This window comes from Populus trichocarpa, chromosome 4, assembly GCF_000002775.5.
Source record: "Populus trichocarpa isolate Nisqually-1 chromosome 4, P.trichocarpa_v4.1, whole genome shotgun sequence".
Taxonomy (NCBI): domain Eukaryota; kingdom Viridiplantae; phylum Streptophyta; class Magnoliopsida; order Malpighiales; family Salicaceae; genus Populus; species Populus trichocarpa.
The window spans coordinates 5411348-5436111 of NC_037288.2; the positions used below are offsets into that span (position 1 = coordinate 5411348).

The following is a 24764-nucleotide window of genomic DNA, read 5'->3' on the forward strand; positions in this document are numbered from 1 at the left end:
TTGGATTGTGATATTTTTTTATTTTGCTAATGTAAAAACAAAAAAAAAATCCCAAGTTTGAATACAATTTTTTTCCTATCCGGTGAAAAATTCTTTATTATTATTATTATTATTATTATTATTATTATTATTATTATTATTATTATTATCATCATCCGAGGTATTAACAAATTAACAAAATTAAATTATTTTACTAAGATAACTACTTAATTTGATGAACAATCTTCGAAAATGCCATAGGCATCTTCATCTCGACTCAAAACATCATAAGAAACAGCATTTGATGACCTTCCTGTAGAATTGTTGCCAAAACGAACACGAGGAATGAGGCAAGCGACAACCTTGGCCTTTGCAAAATCGTCAGCTGAGTAAGGGACATTGAATGAAGGAGCCTTCATCTTACTTTTCCCTTCAAGAATCTTTACTACTTCAGACATAGCTGGCCTCAGAGTAGGGGATGGATTGGTGCATAGCATTGCCAAGTCTAAGATTATCATTTCTTGTTTCACTGAATAATCATATCCCAAGACTGGATCGACTAGCGATATTAACTCTCCTTTCTCTTGCAAAACATAAGCCTGAAATACAACAAATAGAATATGAAACTTCTTAATCAATGGAGAAATGCCTTCCCTTTGCTCTGTATGTCTATAAACTCTTACCAGATAAGTAACCTATCATCTTACATATGCTGCAGACAACTGACTACAGTAGCAACCACTTAGCATGATCAACTCCTTTATACAAGATGCCACAAGATCATGAGAGCACATGAAAATAATGGTAAGCTAGCTTTAATTACCAAATCAAGCAAGCAGGCACTCTCATCATTTGGCCTGTAACTGGTGCCATTTTTACCACTGACAATTTCCAAGGCAACCACCCCAAAGCTGTAAACATCTGCCTTGCTTGTTAAATAACCTCACATGGCATATTCTGGGGCCATATATCCTCTGCATGAAATACCATAAGTTATGGAGATGTAATTCCTTAGGACAATTCAAAATGTTTCAGAAAAAAAAAATCTCCGTAAATTTACTGAGATAATGTTTTTCCTGCAAAATAACAATCTTTAGAGGTATGGAAGGCTTTACGTGGTTCCAGCAATTCTAGTGATAACAAGTGTATGTTCTGCTTCATAGAGTTTAGCCAGTCCAAAATCTAATATCATTGCATTGAGATCCTTGTCACGGTAGCACATTTGTGGGCTTAATATCTCTATGTATTGGATTCTTCGTGGAGAAATGCCAGACCTCTAGCTATATGCCAAGGCAGATTTTAAACCTGGTTGGCCAGTTGAGTCTTAATTTCAGTTCTTCAGGTCCTGCACCTAACCATATACTTGCATTATTTAGGATTGTACTATTATAAAAACAGTATGATATTTTGATGCTCCATATTCAAAAACTCTCGAGTTCCTTGCTTCGATTTGGAAGACAGTTGTTTGACAGCTATTGCTGCTCCATTTGGAAGAACTCCCTGCAATCACTTCACTTATTAGGCAAACCTGTAGAATCTCGAGGACTTTCTAAACAAATATGTAGTGGCATAGACCTTAAAAACAGGTCCAAATCCTCCTTCACCAATCTTGTTTGAAGGACTAAAATTTTGAGTTGCAACTTTTACTTCCCGGAATTTAAAAGAACCTGCTGGTATGAGTTCGACACAATTTAATTCTGCACCATAACATCAGCCATCAAACACGAACTCATAAGGAAAAAGATCTTGTAAACAGGAGGAGTTACAAACTTTGGCAAGTCTAAAGTCAAAACAGACTCCAAACAATGTACATTCTCACCTTCACTGTGAGATTTTCCTTTGCCACCTAGCCAGCCCATTTTACAAATGGAAATTGCAACCAGTAGTGGCAAAAGTAAAGCAGAGCCTGTAAGTGCAGCAATACTCATTGCTGATGGTTTTCTGCCAGATTTTCTGGGAACTACAGGTGAGAACTTAACAGGATGTTAGAGAAAAGAAACTAAATGTGACAGCATAAATAAATTTTTTGAGACAGCTAGTAACCAGGAGAAATCGAAATGGCAGATATAAGAGGACCATAATATTCCATTGGAGAACTAATCGAACCCTTTCCAGACCAGTATAAGTGGATATCCAGTCGGTTGTTTTTCACAGTAGCAATAAAGTCCAAAGTTACACTTCCATTTATTCCCTTTGCTGCTTCTCTTACATTGAAATTTTCTTGCACCTTCTTGTCCTATCAGAATTTTATACTTCATTAGAGCAGTTTCAGAGAATAGCACCCTGAATATATGAATTGATTACTCACCTGAATTGCCATATCAAATAGGCGTTTATTGCTAGTAAAGAAAGCAAGAAAGTTGACAGAGGAAGTTTGAAGAACAGCAAAGCAGTCTTGTTATTCTGTGTAATTTCTACAGTGCATATACATAGTTTATATAGAAAAGATCGTCTAAATAAGTAAACTGACAGATTAGCAACTAATATTTAGGACTTAATTACAGAAATTACAATCAAACTAAATCTCTAAGATATGATTTACAAATCAAGCTTTAACTGTTTTGATTCCGAATTTTAACACGCCCCCTCAAGCTGGAGCATGGATGTCCAAGGTTCCCAGCTTGCGCAGCAGATTATGAAATAACAGGCTACCAAGAGGCTTTGTGAATATATCTGTTATCTGCTGTGTTAAAGATACATAAGTGGTCTTTATCAATCCTGATTGTATTTTCTCACGCACAATATGACAATCAATCTCGATATATTTTGTGCGTTTATGAAATACAAAGTTGGTTGCGATGTGTAATGCAACTTGGTTGTCACAGTATAGGAGGGTTGGCTACGAGTGTGGCACCTGCAAATCACATAGGAGCTGTTTAAGCCAAACCAACTTATAGGTAAGCGATGTCATTGATGTATATTCTGATTCTGCTGAAGAACGTGATACGACCGACTGTTTCTTACTCTTCCAAGATATGGGAGCTCCTCCAAGGAAAACACAGAACCTAGTAATAGATCGCCTGGTTGTTGGACAACTTGCCCAATCAGCATCACAATACCCTTTCAACTGTAACTTTCCATGTGATGGAAACAAAATGCCTTGTCCTGATGCCAGCTTCAAATATCGTAGGACACGGTGAGCTGCATCCAGGTGAGGTTTTCTTGGTTGTTGCATGAATTGACTAAGAAGGTAATGTCTGGCCTTGTGATGGTGAGATATAGAAGACGACCGACAAGGCGTCGATATGGTGATGGATCTTTGAGCAGTTCACTTTCTGAAGGGGTGAGTCGTTGGTTTTATTCCATTGGAATTTTAGTTAGTCTTGACCCAATCATACCTGCATCTTTAAGTATATCAAGAGTGTATTTACGTTGGGAGATGACAATACCTTGTTTGGAGTAGGCAACTTCCATTCCAAGGAAGTACTTGAGATTGCCCAAATCCTTAATCCGAAAATGGTTGTGAAGAAACCTTTTAAGTTTTCCAACTGTGGTAGTGTCATTTCCTGTGATGATCATATCATCAACTTAGAGTAGTATTGCTGTAAAGGAAGCACCTTGTACCTTAGTAAACAGAGAGTAGTCTGCTTTGGATTGTTGAAATTCAAAGCTTTTGGTGGCTGTGGAAAATTTTAAGAACCAGTTACGTGATGCCTGCTTTAAACCGTAAAAGGACTTCTGAAGTCGACACACAATATTCGCCCCCTAATGAGGAAGGCTAGGAGGAGGTTACATGTAAACCTCTTCATTCAAATCACCGTGAAGGAAGGCATTTTGAACATCGAGTTGGTGTAAAGGCCAGTGACGGACAACAGCAACAACAAACAAGCATTTAAGAGTAACTAACTTGGCAACAGGGGAGAAGGTGTTTGTGTAGTCAAGACCTTCCAATTGTGTGTAACCCTTGGCAACTAGGCGAGCTTTGAACCAGTCGATGGTGCCATCAGAGTGGTATTTAAGCTTATATACCCATCTGCTCCTAATGGCACGTTTACCTGCCGGTAAGGGGCATAATGTCCAGGTATTGTTTAGTTCAAGAGCTGTTAATTCAGTTTGCATGGCATCCTGCCACCGGGGATCAGAGGTAACCTGTGCAAATGATGTAGGCTCACTGTGGGCAGAAAGGCTTGTAATAAAAGCACGGTGAGAGAGAGATAAATGAGTATAAGAAACAAATTTAGATAAAGGATGGTGAGTACCTGAACGAGAACATGACGAGCCAGGGGGAAGCAAGGTGGCATGAAAGCAGTGATAATCTTGGAGGTGGGAGGGGCGGGTGTGGGTTCTAGTACTTCGACGTGGGAATGCAGGCGGTGTGGAAACATGTGGTGATAAGAGTGGCTCAACAAGGCTAGGGATATTGGTAGGAGATGATGGCAAAACATGGTTTGAGGGAGGATAAGGCATATGAGAGGAAAGTGTGTTATCGTTGGAGGAGGATAGTAAAGGTAAGGTAGATGGTTCGCCTAAAAGAGAGGAAGGAATGGATAGTGTTTGAGGAGGAATAAGAGCTGATAAGGGTAAGCTGGAGGTGTAGGTGTTTGGATGATCAGACTGTGTGTTTTGTAGTTGAGTAGAGAAGGGGAATATAGATTCATGAAAAGTGACATCGCGGCTAGAGAAAAACGTGTGAGTTGAGAGATCATAAAGGTGATATGCCTTTTGACCCAAAGGATAACCCACAAAAATATATTTGCGTGCTCTAGAATCAAATTTGTGTGAGGGTGTAATAATGGTGGCATAACAAAGACAATAAAAAACCTTCATGTGATGGTATGTAGGTATGGTATTGTGCAGCTTCTCATAGGGTGAGGCTTTGGAAAGAATGGGTGTAGGCAAGCGATTGATTATATAGGCTGTAGTGAGTATACTTCCCCCCCAAAATTGAAGTGGCAAACAAGCTTGGAAGCGTAGAGCGCGAGCAACGTTTAAAAGACGATGATGTTTGCGCTCTACGACACCATTTTGTTGTGGTGTGGCTGGACATGAGTGTTGAAAGAGAATTCCTAAACCATTGAAAAAGGGTCGCATGGAAGTAAACTCACTCCCATTGTCTGCTCTTACACATTTAACATTACATTAGAATTGTGTTTTGACAAACGCAATAAAGGACTTGAGTAAGGTTTGTGTTTCAGATTTAAGCTTCATAAGATGGATCCAAGTGTAATGTGAGCAATCGTCTACAATGGTTAAAAAATAGCAAGCACCTGAGTGTGTATGTGTGCGATGAGGACCCCATATGTCACAATGTATAAGATCAAAAGATGCATGTGAGGAAATAGAACTCATATTGAAAGGTAGTCTGGTTTGTTTTGCCATAGGACAAATGTCACAATGCATAAGATGATGAATAGAAAAATTAGGAATCGTCTTAGATAAAAATTATAATGGTGCAGCAGAGGGGTGTCCTAAGTGACAGTGCCATAAATCTAGGATGGTGGAAATGGTGTTGGCTTGAATTTTTTATGGTGGTTTGATAGCTGTGTGCTCAGATAGATAGTACAAGCCGTTATGCTCCTTCCCCAGGCCAATCATCTTTATCGTGTTCAGGTCCTGCAAGATACAGAAGTTAGGATGGAAAGTGATGATACAATTTAAGTCATGGGTGTGTTTACTGACTGAGAGAAGATTAACTTGAAAGGATGGTATGTGGAGGACATTCTTGATGCACAAGTGTTGGTTAACTTGTGCATTACCAACTGATAAGGTTTTTATATGTGAGCCATCAGGTAAATGAACAATATCATGACGTGCTGTTTGAGATAGTAAATGAGAAGAAGATGATATATGATCACTGGTACCACTGTCAATGATCCATGCTTTATGACATTTAGAATTGTGTTTACCTGTCACATTTCCATAGAACTGATTTTTACCAAGTAATGTCCTTATTTGATTGTATTCCTCTTCTGTGAACTGAGGAAAGGTCTGAAGTCTGCTTGTTGCCGTGTTGGGTTTGATTATGTTGCTGGCTTTATTGACTGTAAGTCGTTTGTGTCGATTTAGTGGTTTGATTTCTCTGCCATGAAATTTATGTCTTGGTGGAAATCCAATGATGTAATAGCAATGGTCAACCGTATGTGTATCTCCCTCACAGTGTGAGCAAAATAAAGATTTGCCCTTGTTGTTTTGTAGCCGTGTGGATTGTCTGTTCTTTGTGATCCTTGTGTTCCTTTTCACATTCATGGCATGAATGGGGCTGTCATTGGCTTCAGTGAGTTGCCGTTGTTTTTCCTCTTGAAGTAGGAGTGACTATATTTTCCTGATGTTAGGGAGTGGCTGCATCAACAGGATCTGTCCACGGATAGCAGAATATGTATCATTCAGCCCCATGAGGAATTGGAAAATTCGTTCATGTTCTTCTGTTTCAGCAATCTGTTTTAGTCCTGCACAGTTACATAAAGGTGGATCATTATATGATCCTAATTCATCCCAAAAGGACTTGAGTGCTGAATAATAAGCTGCTATGGTCTGTTGTTGTTGACGATGTTCAACAATCCCTCGTTTAAGCTCAAATATGCGTGACAGATTTCCTTGAGAGAAACGCTCACTGAGATCTGCCCAGACATCAGCAGCAGTATCAGAGAAGATTACAGTATTTGTTAAGGATGGACTGATGGAGTTGAGAATCCATGACTTTATAATCTGATTGCATCGTCTCCAAGCTCTATATTTAGGATCTGTCTCTGAAGGTGCTTTTATTGTTCCATCAATGAAACCAAGCTTATTTTTGGCCTCCAGAGACATCATCATGGCGCGGCTCCATGTTGCATGATTGTCACCTTCCAAAAGTTGGGTGACAATGGCGTGATTGATGTGATCTGAGGGATAAATGTAGGAAGGATCATAAAAATCCATTGTTTCTGACAAGTATTTTTCTGATGGTGTTTCTGTCATGGTGATGTTAGCGGAAGCAAAATAATGAGCAGTATTAGGTGCTAAACCACTGCTCTGATACCATAAAGAAAGCAAGAAAGCTGACAGAGGAAGTTTGAAGAACAACAAAGCAATCTTGTTATTCTGTGTAATTTCTAATTTATTTAGAGTGATGAATCTTCTCTTGATTACTTAAATACCTTCATATAGTTCATGTTATATCCAATATCTTCCTGTTTGTTGCTTTTGATTAAGAGAACATGTAGTTAAGATTCAAGTATAATATTCTTTATATAAGATAACTTAATAATATCAATTTTAAGGATCACTTATACAACTGTCACATGAGCATTAATAGAGCATCAACCATTAATATTTATGAACAATGCTTTGATGCAATATAAATCTCATAATTATAACAACTTTATAATTTTATTTTCAAAATATTTTTGTTCTAATGACTTTATCTTTACTCTAAATTAATTAATTAAACATAGATGAATATCAAAGATAAAAAAATCTTTATTAATAATAAATATGCTCTTACATGAACAAAGTTGTTGTCACATATAACCAATCAATTGACTACAAAGTATATACATTGATAAAAAAATGGTGCACATAAATTAAAAAAAAAACCAGCCATTTAAACTAGCCATAAGTTGTAGTGATTTTTCATCATAGTTGTTTAGGCTAGGTCCAAGCAGCAAGGGGATTTTCCTCTAAATTGCTTGGGTTGGAGCTAAGTGATAGGGTTTTTCATCTTAGCTACTTGGGCCAGACACAAGAAATAAGGAGGTTTTTTTCCTAGTCATTTAGGCTAGGCCTAAATAAAATGAGATTTCTCCTACCAGCTACCTAGAACAAGCCCAAACGGTTAGCTTCCTTTTGTGAATCCCAAAACTATATAAATTTTCATGCTAGTGCACAAAACTAAATTATATTATGAGTTGTAGGAAGTGGTGCCCTACATTACAATAGCACACGCTTCCGCACCTTCACGCACAAAAATTATGCATGGTATTGCCAATTAACACTAACTAATGCCAACACCAACCTCTCTATCAATAATATAACTCAACTCCACACACTACAAGGTATTTGTAACTTCACATATCACAAGGTATCTGGAACACTATTTTTAATGCTCCATGAGGTAAAATGATATAACCAAGATTTATATATAACTTGGTCACCATGTAGGAAAGGCCAAGCAAAAGCAAGTCAAGTCAGGCAAATTCAAGCCATTCAACACATTCGTTCATAACACAAGAGCTCGTGCTCCTCTCTTTATGGGTTTTTTTTCCATCTTCTCACATTATTTCTTTTCCTAAATATTATTTTTCTTTTTAGATTTGCTAACTTTAATATTATTTAATAAAAATGAATGACTTATTATTATTATTATTATTATTATTATTATTATTATCAAAAATGAATTATATAAAATATACAATGTAGAAATTTTTAAAGATAATCTAAACTTCTATTGATTTAAAATAATTGATATAGCAAGTTAGGGAGTAAAAAAACTAGAGTACTTGGGAGTACCTTTACAAAGAAAAAGAAAAAGAAAAAGAAAAAGAAAAAGAAACTGCACGCAAGTCAAAAGAAGATAGGTAGCTGTCTAAAAGAGAATTTTGAAGAGGTGAGCGCAAAGGGAGACGAGACGAGGATCTAATAGGGCCGGTCAACTCACAACATCCTCTCTTGCCCGAACACAAACACCCACAAACGCAACGCGTTTTTAGCCCATTATTACAGTCAAACAACAAAAACAAATCAAAATTCAAGAAATGCAAATCTAATCCTTAAATAAATACTAATCCAACAACTACAAAGATTTCTCATTTATGCCAAAAAAATAATTTTTATTAGTTGATAAAGATGAGCTTGAGTTCTGATGCTTTGACGACTACTCTCTGCAACTCCATTCAAGCTTTGGGTCGTGGCTTTGATGTTACATCTGATATAAGGCTTTTGTATTGCAAAGGAGCTACTGGGTCTAGGTTGGTTCATATTGATGATGAACATACACGAGATCTTGATATCTCTCATGGGGTTGTGCTGCCTAATGTTTCTTTTGATATTGATTGCTCTAAAGAGAATAGAAGCATTGAGAGAATTCCTGTATGCTCCTTTCATGAGGTGATTTTTCTTCCTCTTCTTTTCAATCGTTATCTGGTCATTTTTTCTTATGTTAGGCTGAGCTTTTTGTGATTTGGTTAGTCCTAAAACTTATGTTCATCGCATGCCACCTTGTTCTTGTTGGGATTTTCATGTCTGGGTTATTTGATTCTATGCCTTGTTGCTCTTGAAGTCCAATGTTGAAAGATTATAGCTTTTCTTGTGTTAAATGTTCTTGAACTCAGAAATATGTTGTTCTAATGTTGTTGGCAGGCGCAATTCATATATGCCTAGCTAATCTGGAAAAGTGAGTTAGAATGGACACCCCCCCAGCCCTCTAGCCCATTACTGCATTGATGATTTAATTTCGGATGAGGTTACTGAAAATGCAAATTTAGGAAGTCAGTTAGAGAAAAGTTTTCATTTTTTAGTTTTGTCATAGCAGGCTTGATAAATTAAATTAGTGTGATGCCTAAAGAATAACATAATTTTGTTCATCTTCGGGAGCCAATCAACTTGAGGTTTTAGATAATTTCTCCGTAATACTTATTTTTTCAACTTCTGGTGGTGTGCATGCAGCGAATTTATTTGGCTAATAATAAAATATTTTCACATTGCTGTGATGTGAAACCAAAAATAAGGATTATTGATGTAACTGCTAAATTCTTAGAGATTGTGGCGTAACTTTTATGCCCAGTATCTTGCCCACCTTTTAACCAAGGGGCATTTACGATTACGTTTTTTCTTAGTTTATGGAGACCTTTTCATTTTTACATTTCTGTAATTTCTGCGATGTTGTGATTTCGAGAAGAAATTCTATCATGCTCATGAAAAGTCCCAGGTCATGTATGAATGTTCTGTTGCAACTGTTTTGATTTATGAAGGTGGTTGTATTCATGGATTTTGATAAACACTTTGTGTTCAAAGCTTGGGCTCAACAAAAGGCATCCTCTGCATACATTTCTTTCCTGGTGAAGGGGCCAAATGGCCCAAGAACTAAACAACTAAGCTATACTTTACGAGCACAAAGATGATGAACTCTTTGATTTGGAATATTGATGGTAGATAAATGCATATGAATATATTGGTGAAGAAGAATAGATTGAAATGCTAATATTTTTTCTGGTGTGTTGAAGGTGCTTAAATTCTCTCTATCATTACCATTACCATTACTGATTTCCAGTCTGGATCCAGATTTTATCTTGTTTTTTCAAGCTTTCTGGTCTTTAATCATCTTTGGTGTTCATGGTGAATCATTTCTGCAGAAATTTATATTTATTGATCAGTGGTTCTCAGATTCTTTACTCTATATTTATTTATTCCATTGATGGACCTTAATGATTTCACTCTTAAGTTGACTATAAATAAAACGTCATAATTTATGGACTGGATCAAATAGCATGTCTTTTTTTTGTATAGTTTTCATCAATATTATGGCTTTTATTGCTGTCCGTGTCCGTGTCCGTGTCCGTGTCCGTGTTCATGGTGAATCATTTCTGCAGAAATGTATATTTATTGATCAGTATGCCCTTTTTAATGGGGTTTTTTTTTTTTGTCGTCATTATTATTGTAGTGAAGTTTCTATTTATTGTTGAATTACTAATGTAGTGAAATGTGGAGTTCAAAATAAACGTTTTGCTTGAATTTTCAGATGGCAGGACAATTCAATGAAAAATCAGGTATATCAGGACGAATTCCTCTCGGAAGCTTTAATGGCATGTTCAATTTCACTGGCTCTTGGCAAGTTGATGCAGCTGGAACAAAATCCCTTGCAATGGTTGGGCATTTCATTCCCTTGTATAAAGTTCAGATAGCCAAAGTTAACTTAGTTTTGCTTGAGGAAGTCAAGCGTGCTGTTCCTTCCTCCTGGGATCCTGCATCCTTGGCAAGGTATTTTGTTGTGGCTCTCATTGCTTATAGAAAAGAACTTAACAAAAATTTATAATATAATACATGAGTTTGCTGGTGTGGAAACCTGTCATTCTTTACTTACCTATAATGCCATTAAAGAGCATCATAACTACAAGAAATTCATCTGTTAGAATCCCTTGATCATATCAAATAGTTTGGAAACATCAGCTTTTTGATTGGTACCTGTGGTTTTATTTACTTTTCCAGCTTCATTGAAAGCTATGGTACCCATATAGTCACATCTGCAACAATTGGTGGACGGGATGTTGTTTATATCAGGCAGCACCAAGCTTCTCCTTTGTCAGTATCCGATATTGAGAACTATGTGAAAGACATTGCAGATCAAAGGTTTCAAGACTCAACAAGCACATCAATTGCTGCCCCCTTGAAATATAAGGACAAGGTTAGTGTTATGGAATTGCTCCCTTATTTATTTAACTAAACCATGCCATCAATTGATGGCTTTCATCAGTTCACCCAGTCTTTTCTTGACACAGCCTCTTCTTATTACATTGCACATTCTTGTCTCTTACACTTGCTGTTTCTTTTCCTAAATTACTTTTCTACTCTGAAGTTACTGAAATATTTACAAGTTAAATTCCTTGCTGTAGGACGTAACAGTGATTTTCAGAAGGAGAGGAGGTGATGATCTTGAACAGAGTCATGCCAAATGGGCAGAGACCGTGCAATTGGCACCAGATGTGATTAACATGACATTTACACCTATCGTGTCTCTCCTTGAAAGAGTGCCTGGAATAAAGCATTTGGCCCGGGCAGTTGACTTGTATTTGGAGTGTAAGTTCTAATCCCATACCTGTGTTCTCTTTTGTGGTTTGAAATTCAAATTTGATTTTAATTTATAATATATTTGTTTTGGTCAAGGATTTTTAAACGAAATCTTTGTCGTGATGATTAATTATTATTTTTTTCTTTTCTAAAGCATTTTGCCAATCTTGAGCAAGAAGTTTTTCAATAGCCTGTATGATAAAGAGTTTATTTTGTTGCACTTGCAACAAGGGTGAAAAATTAATGTAGTAAAAGGTTATTAACCTTTTCTTAAAGCTCAATCTTCTGACCAACAAAGTCTTAGAGATGATTTGGGTATGATCTAAGTGAAAATTGGATTGTTGAATTTTGCATATTCCTTGAGTAGATACTCTGAACTATTATCTAACATAAAAGTTACTGATTTGAATAATTTAAAATTTTAGACATTCGTAGTTGTGATCACACCAGCAGTAATGCAATGGATCCCATGATAGCTTTGAAGTGTACAAATGTGCTTAGGCGAGTGTAGAACTAGGATGAGTAATCTTCTAGGAATACTTGTGTTGCATGCCACCTTTTAAAAAAATCTCGACATTTCTAGTTGAAATATTTTTTCTTGTGTTTTTCCCTTTATCAGACAAGCCACCTATAGAGGATTTGCAGTATTTCTTGGATTTTCAAATTGCTAAAGGCTGGGCTCCAGAGCAGAATAACCTTCAAAGAAAGGAGCCTGTTTGTCAATCTCTTCAGTTCAGCTTGATGGGTCCCAAGCTGTATATAAGCCCAGATCAGGTATGTTTTCGAAGTATATCTTCTTCACATGGTAATGGAAATTAATGTTGAATTAATAGCATGTGATATTAAGAAAGTCAAGGATAGTAGCTTCCTAAATAGTTTGTAATATGTTTTCTTTTGTCATTTTTGCTTCTCATGCTTCATTCAAAACCGCCGTTTTAAAATTACTCGAGTTGTTAATCCTGTGATGACCTCTCATATCTTAAAAAAGAAGGGAAAGTTCCAGCAGCAAACAAATTGTAAATTGTCATCCATAATTAGCTGAACTATAAAAATTACAATTTCCCCTAATTTGTTTGTGGTGATGGATGTTGGATTGAGGTTTTGAGAACTTAAGCACAACTTAAAGAACAATACTTTTCATAATAGTAAGCCTTGAAGAGAAAGCTTTACCAATAAGAGTGCTACTATTTACACTAGCACCTGACAAGCAAGTGTCGTTGGTGGACTTGCATCTTTCTGAGGTGTATCAAGATCGGATAAAATGAAATGAGTGTAAGTTGTAAATACGTAGAATTCCATTGTGTTTTTCTTCATCTGGCGGAAAATTTCTCTCACTTGATGAAAAATGACTTTCTTCAATAAGATCATCAGGATTGCTACACCACCATCTTGTTTAGTTGCGCCACTTTTAAACAAGACCCAAGGAACAAAAAATAAATTGGACTTAAAACCTCTCTACAAGTACTAATACTAAACTTTAGATTAGGAGGAGACTTATGAAGGAATACAACTTAAAAACGAAGGATTAGATGAGAAATTAGGTAAAAAAGAGTTGAAATTATGCAGAACATGCATAGAAAAAACCAATCCCAAAACGCTCCTTTTCAATCCCTATTATAAATGATTTTGGAACCAAATTGATCTAGAATTAATTCTGGCAATTATCTAATTAATTTTTTTCTATTATCAGCTTTGATTACTCACCATAAAACCAGAATTAAACATGAACCTTTTGGCTTTAAATCATATGTGTTTTAGATGAAAAAACTGTTCAGATTTGCAAAAAAAACCTTATAGAAGAAAACTGATCAAATCTTTTTAATAATGGGTAGACAAAACAAAGAGCTGATAAAAATTAATTCTTTAATGGCCAAAGAATTATAAATCCAAACCCAAGTCTAAAATAGATAGACAAAAAATAATCTTTTGTAACCAAAAAATTTATTTTAAAATAAACCCATTTCTAGGGCCAAGCACGAGTTGAGTCATGCATGTGGGTTTAAGTCCAAAATCCACTTTGCTTATGTCCTTTACTCTCTAAAAGCTTGGGTGCTATCTTGATCCAATTTTAACTTTTCCCATTCCTACTAGGTGTGTGTTTAGTATTGTGGTGCAAGATGCTTTTCAAAAATGTTTTTCAATTGAAAATACATCAAAATGATGTTTTTTTTCAGAATTTTTTTTATTTTTGACATCAGCACATTATAACCATCCCATAACACCTAGAAAAGCATCAATTTGATGCTTTTTCAAGTAAAAAACAATTTGAAAAATACTTTGAAAAACAAGTTGTAATGCAAAAACAAACACTTACTAAATAAACCACTAAGAAAGTTTGTTTCTTTCCTAAATATGATAAAAGCTTTTAGAAGGTTTTGGATTTCCTCAAAACATGCCAATTAAAAGTTTTTTGAGATCAATTTCTCATTCACCTACAATAATTTAAATCATGTTAATTTTCCATGTTAAAGAATTTATATTGGAAATTAAATTCAAACTAAGTTTTAACCCAAAAATAATAAGTGGACCTCACTTTTAATTTAGATTTAAATTTAATTTGGTTTCAAATATGCCCATTAACCATGATGTTAAACAAAATTTCAACATGCACTCTTTTTGACAAACCTTACCAGCGCGAGCATCCATACATGTTTTCTTTTCTACTAAAGTATAAACATTTATGATTCTGCAGGTAACAGTTGGCCGTAAGCCAGTTACTGGTCTAAGACTTAGCCTAGAGGGCATCAAGCAGAACAGACTTTCCATCCATTTGCAGCATCTTGTATCTCTTCCAAAAGTTCTTCAACCCCATTGGGATGCATATGTGGCCATAGGAGCCCCCAAGTGGCAAGGTCCTGAGGAGCAAGACAGCCGCTGGTTTGAGCCTATCAAGTGGAAGAACTTCTCCCATGTAAGCACTGCACCGATAGAGTATGCTGACACTTCCATTGGAGACCTCTCTGGTGTTCACATTGTGACCGGGGCTCAGCTTGGTGTTTGGGATTTTGGTGCCAAAAATGTGTTACACCTTAAACTCCTATTTTCAAAAGTTCCAGGTTGTACAATAAGGCGTTCTGTATGGGATCATAGCCCCTCCAACCCTTCTGCCCAGAGAACCAATGGTGCATCCTCATCTGTTCCAAACGAGAAACCCTCCAACGATAAGAAAGAAGATGGCCATGTTGGCAAATTGGCAAAAATTGTCGACATGAGTGAAATGTCAAAGGGGCCACAAGACGTTCCAGGTCATTGGCTGGTAACAGGAGCTAAGCTTGGGGTGGATAAAGGAAAGATTGTTTTGCGTGTCAAGTACTCATTATTGAATTATTGATTGATTGTTTTATATTTTAGGATTGCCCTTATCACATGTAAGCATAGTTGAATATTCTTTGCACAGGCATCCCAGTTCATTTGTTCTTCTGTACATTGTGTTCTTTTTTCTTTGTTGTTTTAGCTCCCTTAGTTGACAGTAACCTGATTTAGTGTGAGAGGGGTTCTTTTCTTCTAAATCTTGTTCCCATTTTTGTTTGGTAAAACACGTCTGTTCAGACCTATAATAATAAACTTGTTTTTAGCTGATATGAAGTTGTTCGTCCATTTTAAGGTCTTCAATACAGCTTTTGAGCGTTCTTAATTTGCTTTGTTATGTTTTTCGACTGTCTCTTCGTTTTGATAAATCTCCGTCTTGTACCCCTCGCGTAGTCTCAGGTTGCCTTTTCCTTTGTGAACTTGTTTGAAGACGCTAAACAGCTACGATAAATTTGAAAGCAACGGCAAGTTTAATTTTTCGGAGCCTACCTGAAAATCCTTCACCGCCAAAACAAGGCCAGGAGACAGAGAGAATGAAACAGCAGCCACATCAATTGTCACGACCCGAATCCCGGGTCTGTGACCGGCAACGCAGGGGCGGTGCCGGTAGGACATCCCGCCCGCGCTAAGCCTCAAAACGAACATATCAAAAGAACAATTTATTCAAAAATACGCAGCATTTCATAATCTTCAGAAATATTATATTTTTCAAAACTGATGAAACCAAAAGATAGTTTAAAACTCCTCATTAGTAATTAAAACAAAAACAATAATCCATAATACTCATTACATTGTCAAAATCCAAACTTAATTAAAACAAGGTAATAGTGGAGCGCCTAAGACATCGAATCAAACAGCTTTGAAAGATAAGCAAGGCATACTAACCCAAAACTGAAGAAGCAGAAACACTCAACAAAGTTCACCTACTATCGGAAACTAAGAACCTGAAATAATATTAAGAATGAGAGGTGAGTTCAACCAACTTAGTGAGGGAATAATAATTAATATACATTTTAGATATTCTTGATATTAATAGTTCACAAGATCATTTATCTTGATATACATATACATATACATACTAAACATATCATATACATATCATATACATACTAAACATATCATCATAACGTAGTGGAGTACATGTCAGAAATCAGATGACACCCGAAGGTGACCAGATGACACCCGAAGGTGACCACTATGGGATGATCAGTCGCCACAGACTGATGCCTCTCTCACCAGCTAGGTATACAGAATACTATGTGCACACAGGCTAACTACTCTCCGTTAGCATGGAGTTACTGACAAGTCCCATATCAAGGCATAATAGATATTCACATAATCATCAAAGAAACGTATATCATATCAAATAGAATTTACTTTGACAGATTGCGAGTGCAAATTCAAGAATAAATGAGTACTCGGAAAATAAGCAACATATATAATTATTCAAGAAATTAACGAGTTGTACTCATTGTATAATCAACATACATATTTACTTATCATATATGCATATTAAAGATTATCCCACTCACCCGGAAATATATAACTAAAAAGAATGTCAGACGAAAGACCCGAAAATCCTATTGAGGATCGTTAGGAGAACCTACAACAATATGAAAATATACTCAAAAGCAACTCAAACAAGAGATCCCAATGCATGAAATAAAACCAGGTTTAGTCTCCTAAGTTTATGGACTAAAACGACAATTTTCCAAAACAAGGACCAAAACGTAATTTTACCAAAATTGGACCAATCTGGAAAATACGTAACCATACTGAATTTTCACCCATAAACCATCCTTAATTCTGTCTAGAACAAACTAGGGACCGAACTGTAATTTTTATAAAGTTCAGGGACTAAAATGTAAATTCCCAAAATTGAGGGACCAAACTGAAAATATTCCAAATCAATTATCAAACTGAGATTCATCATCCTTAACCTCATAATAATACTGTCCAGAATCTCAAAATACAATTAGGGATCAAATTATAATTTTCCCAAAGTTTAGGGACTAAATTGTAATTTCACAAATTAAGGGACCAAATTGAATTTTCATCATCTTCAACCTCAAACCCAGAATTTCACAGATTACCTACTGTCATCTCCTGATTTCTAACACAATTTCACCATTCAAATAAAATCATAACTCAAAATCATCATCTTTACCTCCAATATCTCACAATCAACTAATTAACCAATTACCCACAACAATCAACCGATAACATTCCAATTAATTCATCAATCAAACCCAAAACACAATATTAAAAACCCTAACATTTATCAAAACAGAACTTAAAGCTTAAAGAACACACATTTATACATAATCTTACCTTTAAACTTATTTTCTCCAACTTTCTTTTCCTTCCCTTATCTTTCCCTCTTTTCTATTATTCTTCCTCCCCTTTTCTTCTCTTCTCCCGTCAGTTTTTCACTCTTAAAACACATCTCTCTCTTCTATTTTCTTTTCTATTTATATTTATCAATTCTTTGTTCAATTACTACAATACCCCTTATTCATTTATACTCATTTTTAGCCTTCAAGGACTTTATTGCCTTTTACCTACTCATTTAATTTCAAAACATCACATCAACATCACGAATTCCATATTATTTTCTCCATTTTTTTTTATCTATTCAAGTGAAAGCTTAGTTGCCGATTTGTACACTAAAAACATTAACAGTTCTTTGCAAGGAAGCATTTGTTTATCTGGAAATTGCAATAGAAAATGTGGCATTCCGGCCTCATGTGATTTACCAATAAAGGAATCGTGAAGAAAAAACAGCTTAGTAGCCAAAATGCTTTAGCCGGCAATGAAAGCAATTGACAACGAGTGGTTTTGCCTTCACACCTTGACTAAATCTATAGTTTTACAGTCAAAATGCAGGATGATAGAATCAAGGTTTTGTTTGAATTCCGTTTCCGTTATTCTAACATGTCTTGTTTCTAGCAGAGAGAGTTTCCATCATCGCATGAACTTCTGCCTTGCAACAATTAAGGATCATATAAACACTAGCTGCTCAAATTTCGTCACTGACAGGAGACAGACATACATGTGTCCGAAAACTAGAATCTCAAAGAGAATATAAAGAAGTTTATATGCTGGCACCTTTTTGGACGACGCCCGAATTCTTTATGCTTGTAGTTGTTGTAATTGCTTCTCCTGAATGTCTGGACTCAAAGGAAAAGCTCAACTTATTCTTATTTTATTTGTTCTATATATAAATGTCTCTTGTTTATCACTATATCTTCATTTTTCTTGTGCAGCAGTTTGTAATCGGCAATATTAATTAGAAGAAAAGGCGGCCACAACTAAACAAACAAGAGTGGGGCACTGCAGCCCCAATAAGAAGTGGTAAAAACTACTTACATTATAAGAAGATGAATTCTAAAGCTTATAGTATATGCATTTATAGCTCTATCGTAGCTTATACCAAGCTGGTCTCTATATTTAGTTACTTGTGTGCACCAGGCAGCAGCAAAACACCCCTGTGAAGCTAGAAAAATATGGTACCTTGTTCTTTGAGTCTTTCTATTCGTGTCATCTCCAGTTCATTTAACAGTCTTGATACTTCACTGCTTACTATTTTTTGCTCTAATGCAGGAGAAACTTGAGTTTGTTGAAGGAAAGGTGGATTGGAAGGGAAGACAGGCTCTAAAGAATAAACATGGAGGATTATGGGCCTCTTTGCTTATACTAGGCATGTATCCAATCTTCATACTAAAAATAATATGGATATTAAAAAATAATATAAATTATATTTTAAAACCTTATCTAATAATTTAAATTTTCGAATTAAGATAATTTTTCAAAATGAAATCAACACACAACAATGAAAAAGCCTTAATCCCAAACATCACCTAATTAATAAATATAGATGAAAAGCTCGTTAAATTTAATACTGAAGTCATCACTTAGGTTGTATTATGATATGTGGCTTCTATCATGATAGTTTTAGTTTCACTTGCAGTTATGTTTGCTTTAGAAAGCATGGCAACTATTTCTCTGGCAGTGAACTTCGTGACATACTTCAATGGAGTGATGCACTTCCAAATAGCAGATGCAGCTAATATGGTAACCAACTACATGGGTGTCAGCTACATCCTCAGTATTGTGGCTGCTGTCCTTGCTGACACACTCTTTGGCAGGCACAGAACTGCTGTGATTTCAGGATGTCTCGAGTTGATGGTAAACATTTGTAAACAACCAGTGGATGAAGTTGTTTCTATATAAACATCTGTTTTGACATAAATGATATATATTCATTCAGGGACTATCACTGCTTGCTTTTCAAGCTCACTATGCCAAGCTCAAGCCACCTCCATGCAACATCTTAGATCCAACTGCTCACTGCGAGAAAGTAGGAGGCGGCAATATAGTGCTTCTCTTTGTTTCACTATTCGTGCTTGCTGCTGGCTCTTCAGGCACCAAAGCTTCCGTGCCATCGCATGGTGCTGATCAGTTCGACGAGAAAGACCCGAAAGAGTTGATTCAGATGTCCAGCTACTTCAACTTTGTCTTGCTAGCAGTCTGCCTTGGTGCTGCAGTTAGCTTAACATTTTTTGTGTGGATACAAGACAACAAAGGATGGGACTGGGGGTTTGGAGTTGGTGCTATTTCCATGTTGTTGGCTGTGATCGTTTTTATTGCTGGATTGCCTATGCACCGGATACATGTTGTTCAAGGATCTAGCACGGTGGTTGAAATTTTGCAGGTTTGCCCATATTGCTCACGAAAATGGAGTACAATAAAAACTATAGTACACACTTCCGTGGCCTGAACTGTTTCTAGATTATATATTTAAATGATGAAGTTATTTTGTATTTCTGCCATTTGTTCTCTTGCAGGTGTATGTTGCCGCATTTCGTAACCGAAAGCTTCAACTTCCAGAAGATCCTTTAGACCTCTATGAGATTAACAAGGACAAGGAAGCTGCTATCGAAGCAGAATCTCTACCCCACAGAGATACTTTGAGGTAAAATCTCTGATTCGATAAACAAATATTGATCAAAATATAATTTGTTACTGCTGAACTGAATCCATATATGTATCTTAGACATGAAAACTTGTTTGTTCAGATTCCTAGATAAAGCTGCAATCCAAACATCTACAGAGAAGTTTTCAGAAGCTCCAAATCCATGGAAACTATGCAGGGTCACACAAGTAGAAAATGCAAAAATTTTACTTAGCATATTGCCGGTCTTTAGTTGCACCATTATCATGACCCTTTGCCTAGCTCAACTCCAAACTTTCTCAATTCAACAAGGACTCACCATGGACACCAGCATTACCAAATCTTTCAACATCCCCCCAGCTTCTTTACCAATCATTCCAGTCATATTCCTGATTATCTTAGTCCCACTATATGATCGCTTAGTCGTGCCATTTGCTCGTAAGTTCACAGGCCTCCCTACAGGTATAACTCACCTTCAACGTATAGGGGTTGGTCTAATTCTCTCGTCTATATCCATGGCCTCGGCTGCATTAATGGAAGTGAAGCGTAAAGACGTAGCAAGAGACCATAACATGCTAGATGCTATCCCTGTCTTACAGCCGTTGCCCATCAGTACTTTATGGATATCAATTCAGTTCTTCATATTCGGCATTGCAGACATGTTCACATATGTGGGACTTCTTGAGTTTTTCTACTCAGAGGCACCAAAAGGGCTCAAGTCCATCTCTACTTGCTTTCTTTGGTGTTCTATGGCACTTGGATATTTTCTCAGCACCATATTGGTTAATATAGTGAATGGTGTCACGAAGGGAAGTACTAAAAGTGGAGGGTGGTTAGCAGGCAATAATATTAACAGGAATAATTTGAACCTCTTTTACTGGTTGCTTTCTATATTAAGCTTCCTCAATTTCTGTGTCTATTTGTTTGTTGCTAGAAGATACACGTACAGGCCTCAGAACTCTAGTCTGCCTTCAAATGAGAACAGAGAGGCTCCTGCCAACCAAGAAGATAGAAGAGAGAATTAATCCCCCCCCCCCCCAAAAAAAAAAAAAAATATTAAAATGACAGTAATTAATTCTCTTGAAGATTATGGGTTCTCATTTCTTTTCTATCTCAGTTTATGATCGCATGGAATGATACTGCAAGAGTATGAACTAGCTCTGTTGTCGTCGTCGTCTTCTCCGAACAATGAAGAGAGGCTTGAACTCATGGGTTGTATTTATGATCAAGAAAACTCTGAAATTGTCGCAGAATTCAATATTTGTGTTGTAGTCAAGCAAATTTATGGTTTTATTTTTCATTCTTATCTTATTTTTGTTGCCTCATAGCCAATGTCATAGCAGATAGCACTACCAGGTTGTAATGAATTTGAAGTAACAAAAAAAAAAAAAAAACGTTTGGAGTGTTGAACTCGAAAAGAAATTTATTTCATTTCTGGCAGAGAAAACTTTTACATGACGACGGAACTGGCAAATAATTTTATGAATTAATGGGGTGGGGCGTGAAGTGACACGACAAGCAGACAGCAGGAGATTTTATTTTATTTTAAATCAACATCCTAAAATTTATTTGAAAAAATAACACAATTGAAGAAATAATTGAGAAAATAAATCTCCTTTTGTTACGGCATTCTCACTGCAAGAAAAGATTTCACTTGTTGTGCCGCAACAAAGAATGCAGCAGTGTATCTGCTAATAATTTTTTTTGTTGCGGTAGTGTAACTAGTTGCTAACAAATTGTCTGTTGAAGAAAACATGACTCTCTCTAGAGAATCTACGGAATCTCCTCCGAGGAAGCAGATCTCCTGTCACGCTAGTTCAGATTCAGGAAAACAGCCTACTGCGGAGGGAACTAGTTCAGCTCGGTTAAAGGAAGCAAAAGTAGCAACCAGAGGTTTTAGTTATAAGGACTCCCTTGTTGGAGCCTCTTATCTGAATCAAAGGATGGCTGAAGATTGTCTAAGGGATGATTATAGTTCAGAAGATGATGATGAGGATTTTGGAGATGAAGATTGTCCTGTAATTAAATTCTGTTGAAGAAAAACGAAGAATCAAAGAACCGTGGCGTCAAACATTAATTATCTAAGTTATGGGGAGGAAGACTTATTTGATGAGAAGACTCCATACGCTATGGAAAATTCAAGGCGATCTAAGACTGGTGGATTTGGGAAACAATATCTTCCTGGATAAGTTTTCAATCCCGATGACCTGGGCTTTGCTCTCTTTAGGGTCTATGGATGGTGGCAGATCATTATCTTACCGTGAGACAATGGCATCCAGTTTTTATCCAATTGAAAGGTCGCTGTGTGGGTCTGACTTCCAGGTTTGGCAATGGAGTATTATGATAAAAGGGTTTTGTGGAGAATTGGGGATCTTATTGGCAAGGCTCTGAAGGTGGACATGACGACGTCAATTGGCACTCATGGAAACTATACCAGGATTTGTGTGGAAATAGATCTTACGAAGCCATTATTATTGAAGTTCAAGGTGAGAAGGAGAGTACGCCGAATAGTATGTGAGGGTCTCCATCAAAATTGTTTCCAAATGTGGCCAGTATGGCATAAGAAGGAGATATGTCCTCCTGTACAGCATCTCACTGAGAACGGGAAGGAGAAACAACAGGCAGAAGGTACAACGGGAGTGGAGATGATGCAATAAAATCAGGGCTGACATGAAGATATTGAAGTCTTCTCGTCACTATGTTCATGTAACAGTGGATGATGGAGGGGGATCATCATGGTTATGTACTGTGGTTTATGTCAATCCAAAAGACCAGCTAAAGAAGAGAGTGTTTTGAGCATAATATTAGACTTCTAGCTCAAATCCATATCTTCTCCTTCAATGGTATTAGGTGATTTCAACGAGATTCTGTCGATTTCAGAGAAAATACGTACGTGTGCTAGCAAATGCAAGAATGTGTCATGATTGACTTAGGTAGCTTGGGGCCGAAATCTACACGGAGAGGACTGGAATGCGGAGGTTATGAAAGAATTTATGATAGGTTGAATATATAGAGGCTTCGGCAATCGTTCATGAAGATTGAAATTTCTTGAGATGTGTGGTGTCAACTCTTAAAAACCTTTTATTTTTGTGTATTAAAAAAAAATTAATACATTTTTTTTTACTTTAAATTATTTTTTTTGTATTTTCAGATCATTTTGATAAATCTATGTTAAAAATAAAATTTAAAAAATAATTAAAAATATTATTTTAATATATTTTATAATAAAAAATATTTTAAAAAATAATTATTATCACAATACTTAAAAAATAATAATAATTCACAAAGATCGCCCCATCCATCGATTTGAAGCAGCCTAGACCACTCATGAAAACTTTTTTTTACTCGATATATTTTGTTACTTCCAAAATATAATTAAACAAAACTTTTTTCAACATTGTATTTTATCAAGTTAAAAAAGTAATTACCTTTTAAAAATTTCATAAACATTAAAAAACTGCTATTGTTACGGAATATGTTTGGAACATAATTTTATTTTAAATTATACATATTGGGTTGATATATTATTATTCATGATATAATTAAAAATCATGTATAAAAAAGCCCTAATCTTATTTGAAATATTATTATACTCATTTGAGTCCATGAAAAATTAATTTTAAAAAATTAAAAACTAAAATAGATAATGCATAGATAAAAGTAATTGTTTTTTTAACCCTGTCAAAAATATTAATCATTTATAATTATCCTCAAATTTCTGGAAAAAAAGGATTATTTTGGAAACATTTCAGAAGTATTCAGTGTTTACGGATAAATTATTATATTGCATAAATGCTGAATAATAATATATGAGAAATTCTGAAGTATCTTTGCTTCTTGTATATCAGATAATGTTGATGATGTAGCTAACTTCAAAATGCGTAGATGATTCAAGCTTTTTTAGGGCAAGTTTCGCAAAACGAGGCATTAAAGATGGATGGTAGAAGATAAAGGTTGCTTCTTGAGGCACAATTTTTGGCGGGTAAAGGAGCTGTTAGGCTGTGAGGACTAAAGAGAGACATATAGTGGGTCTGCATTTTCGTTGGGTTAATTAAGAACGATATCATTAAGTGGCTGGCAGACAAGAAAAGGCAACCCTCCTCCGATGTGCTGCTCATAAGACGGTATCATTAAGTGGCTGCCAGAGTGATGATGGATAACCACAACTATCCTTACTCTTTGTGTAAAAGATTAGATCACCTAACTATGGTATCTTGATTCGCTTTCCATGTGAATGAAGAGCATTTATTGTGCCAAATCAAGTAAAAATCTTATGTAATCTAGCACCAACCATAGTGTGACCAACACCTGACCTGAGTGAGCATCAATTTTATGTAAACTGTAGTGTCAAGCCTTCTTTTTGGTGACGCTGTCGTGAGGTGCTTTCTCTCTTCATTTTATTATCTTTCTTTTCTGAAAAGCTTTTGCTTCTTTTCTTTAGGGTTCGAGCTTTGATAATAGTAGCAGCAACGACATACAAAAATCTTTATAATACATAAATTGAATATATTTTTCATCACTACTACTAGCTTCGATAATTTGTATCTTTAATTTTCATAGGTAGACGGAGTCCATCTCTATTGCTTAGGCAACGTCTAATATCCTATTCTTGGAGAAATATGTGATCATACTAGGGAGACCATGCTAATTCTTTCCAAGGTAAATTATGTCATAACACTAGCGAGATGTTGATCATTTCCAAGGTAAATTATGCAGTCGTATTAGGAAGACTGGGTCCATCCCATCCTTGAAAGGTTATGGGGTTATTGCCTTACAAATACCATATCCATCCCTATTTTTTAGGCAATGTCTATCTCATTCT

General features: G+C 36.0%; 2 protein-coding genes, 1 long non-coding RNA gene and 1 pseudogene across 3 annotated transcripts; 2 read left to right on the forward strand and 2 right to left on the reverse strand.

The window, feature by feature from the left end:
* Nucleotides 1-206: 206 nt before the first annotated feature.
* On the reverse strand, nt 207-2299 carry LOC127905214 (probable LRR receptor-like serine/threonine-protein kinase At1g53430; annotated as a pseudogene).
* Nucleotides 2300-8524: 6225 nt separating this feature from the next.
* On the forward strand, nt 8525-15258 carry LOC7476302 (MACPF domain-containing protein CAD1). Its single transcript, XM_002305673.4, has 6 exons — nt 8525-9003; nt 10634-10872; nt 11101-11296; nt 11505-11688; nt 12299-12453; nt 14372-15258. The coding sequence occupies exons 1-6, from the start codon at nt 8743-8745 to the stop codon at nt 15008-15010; spliced, it is 1674 nt and encodes a 557-aa protein (XP_002305709.1). The 5' UTR covers nt 8525-8742; the 3' UTR covers nt 15011-15258.
* Nucleotides 15259-15719: 461 nt separating this feature from the next.
* Nucleotides 15720-17429, reverse strand: LOC112327317 (uncharacterized). Its single transcript, XR_002981527.2, has 3 exons — nt 17320-17429; nt 16521-16591; nt 15720-15932 (listed from the first exon to the last, which is right to left on the reverse strand). It is a non-coding gene; the product is annotated as an uncharacterized LOC112327317 (long non-coding RNA).
* Nucleotides 17430-18508: 1079 nt separating this feature from the next.
* Nucleotides 18509-20976, forward strand: LOC7470187 (protein NRT1/ PTR FAMILY 4.5). The gene is made up of 5 exons (XM_002305672.4): nt 18509-18688; nt 18959-19176; nt 19259-19702; nt 19836-19963; nt 20067-20976. The coding sequence occupies exons 1-5, from the start codon at nt 18586-18588 to the stop codon at nt 20965-20967; spliced, it is 1794 nt and encodes a 597-aa protein (XP_002305708.2). The 5' UTR covers nt 18509-18585; the 3' UTR covers nt 20968-20976.
* The last annotated feature ends 3788 nt before the right edge of the window (nt 20977-24764 follow it).

Excerpts from the sequence above, each read along its gene's own strand:
- LOC7476302 (XM_002305673.4), top strand. The coding sequence starts at position 8,743 with ATGAGCTTGAGTTCTGATGCTTTGACGACTACTCTCTGCAACTCCATT. Across the intron at positions 9,004-10,633 it reads CTGTATGCTCCTTTCATGAG|ATGGCAGGACAATTCAATGA; the intron begins GTGATTTTTCTT and ends TTGAATTTTCAG. Across the intron at positions 11,689-12,298 it reads AGTTGACTTGTATTTGGAGT|ACAAGCCACCTATAGAGGAT; the intron begins GTAAGTTCTAAT and ends TCCCTTTATCAG.
- LOC7470187 (XM_002305672.4), top strand. The coding sequence starts at position 18,586 with ATGCAGGAGAAACTTGAGTTTGTTGAAGGAAAGGTGGATTGGAAGGGA. Across the intron at positions 18,689-18,958 it reads GGCCTCTTTGCTTATACTAG|TTATGTTTGCTTTAGAAAGC; the intron begins GCATGTATCCAA and ends TTTCACTTGCAG. Across the intron at positions 19,703-19,835 it reads CGGTGGTTGAAATTTTGCAG|GTGTATGTTGCCGCATTTCG; the intron begins GTTTGCCCATAT and ends GTTCTCTTGCAG.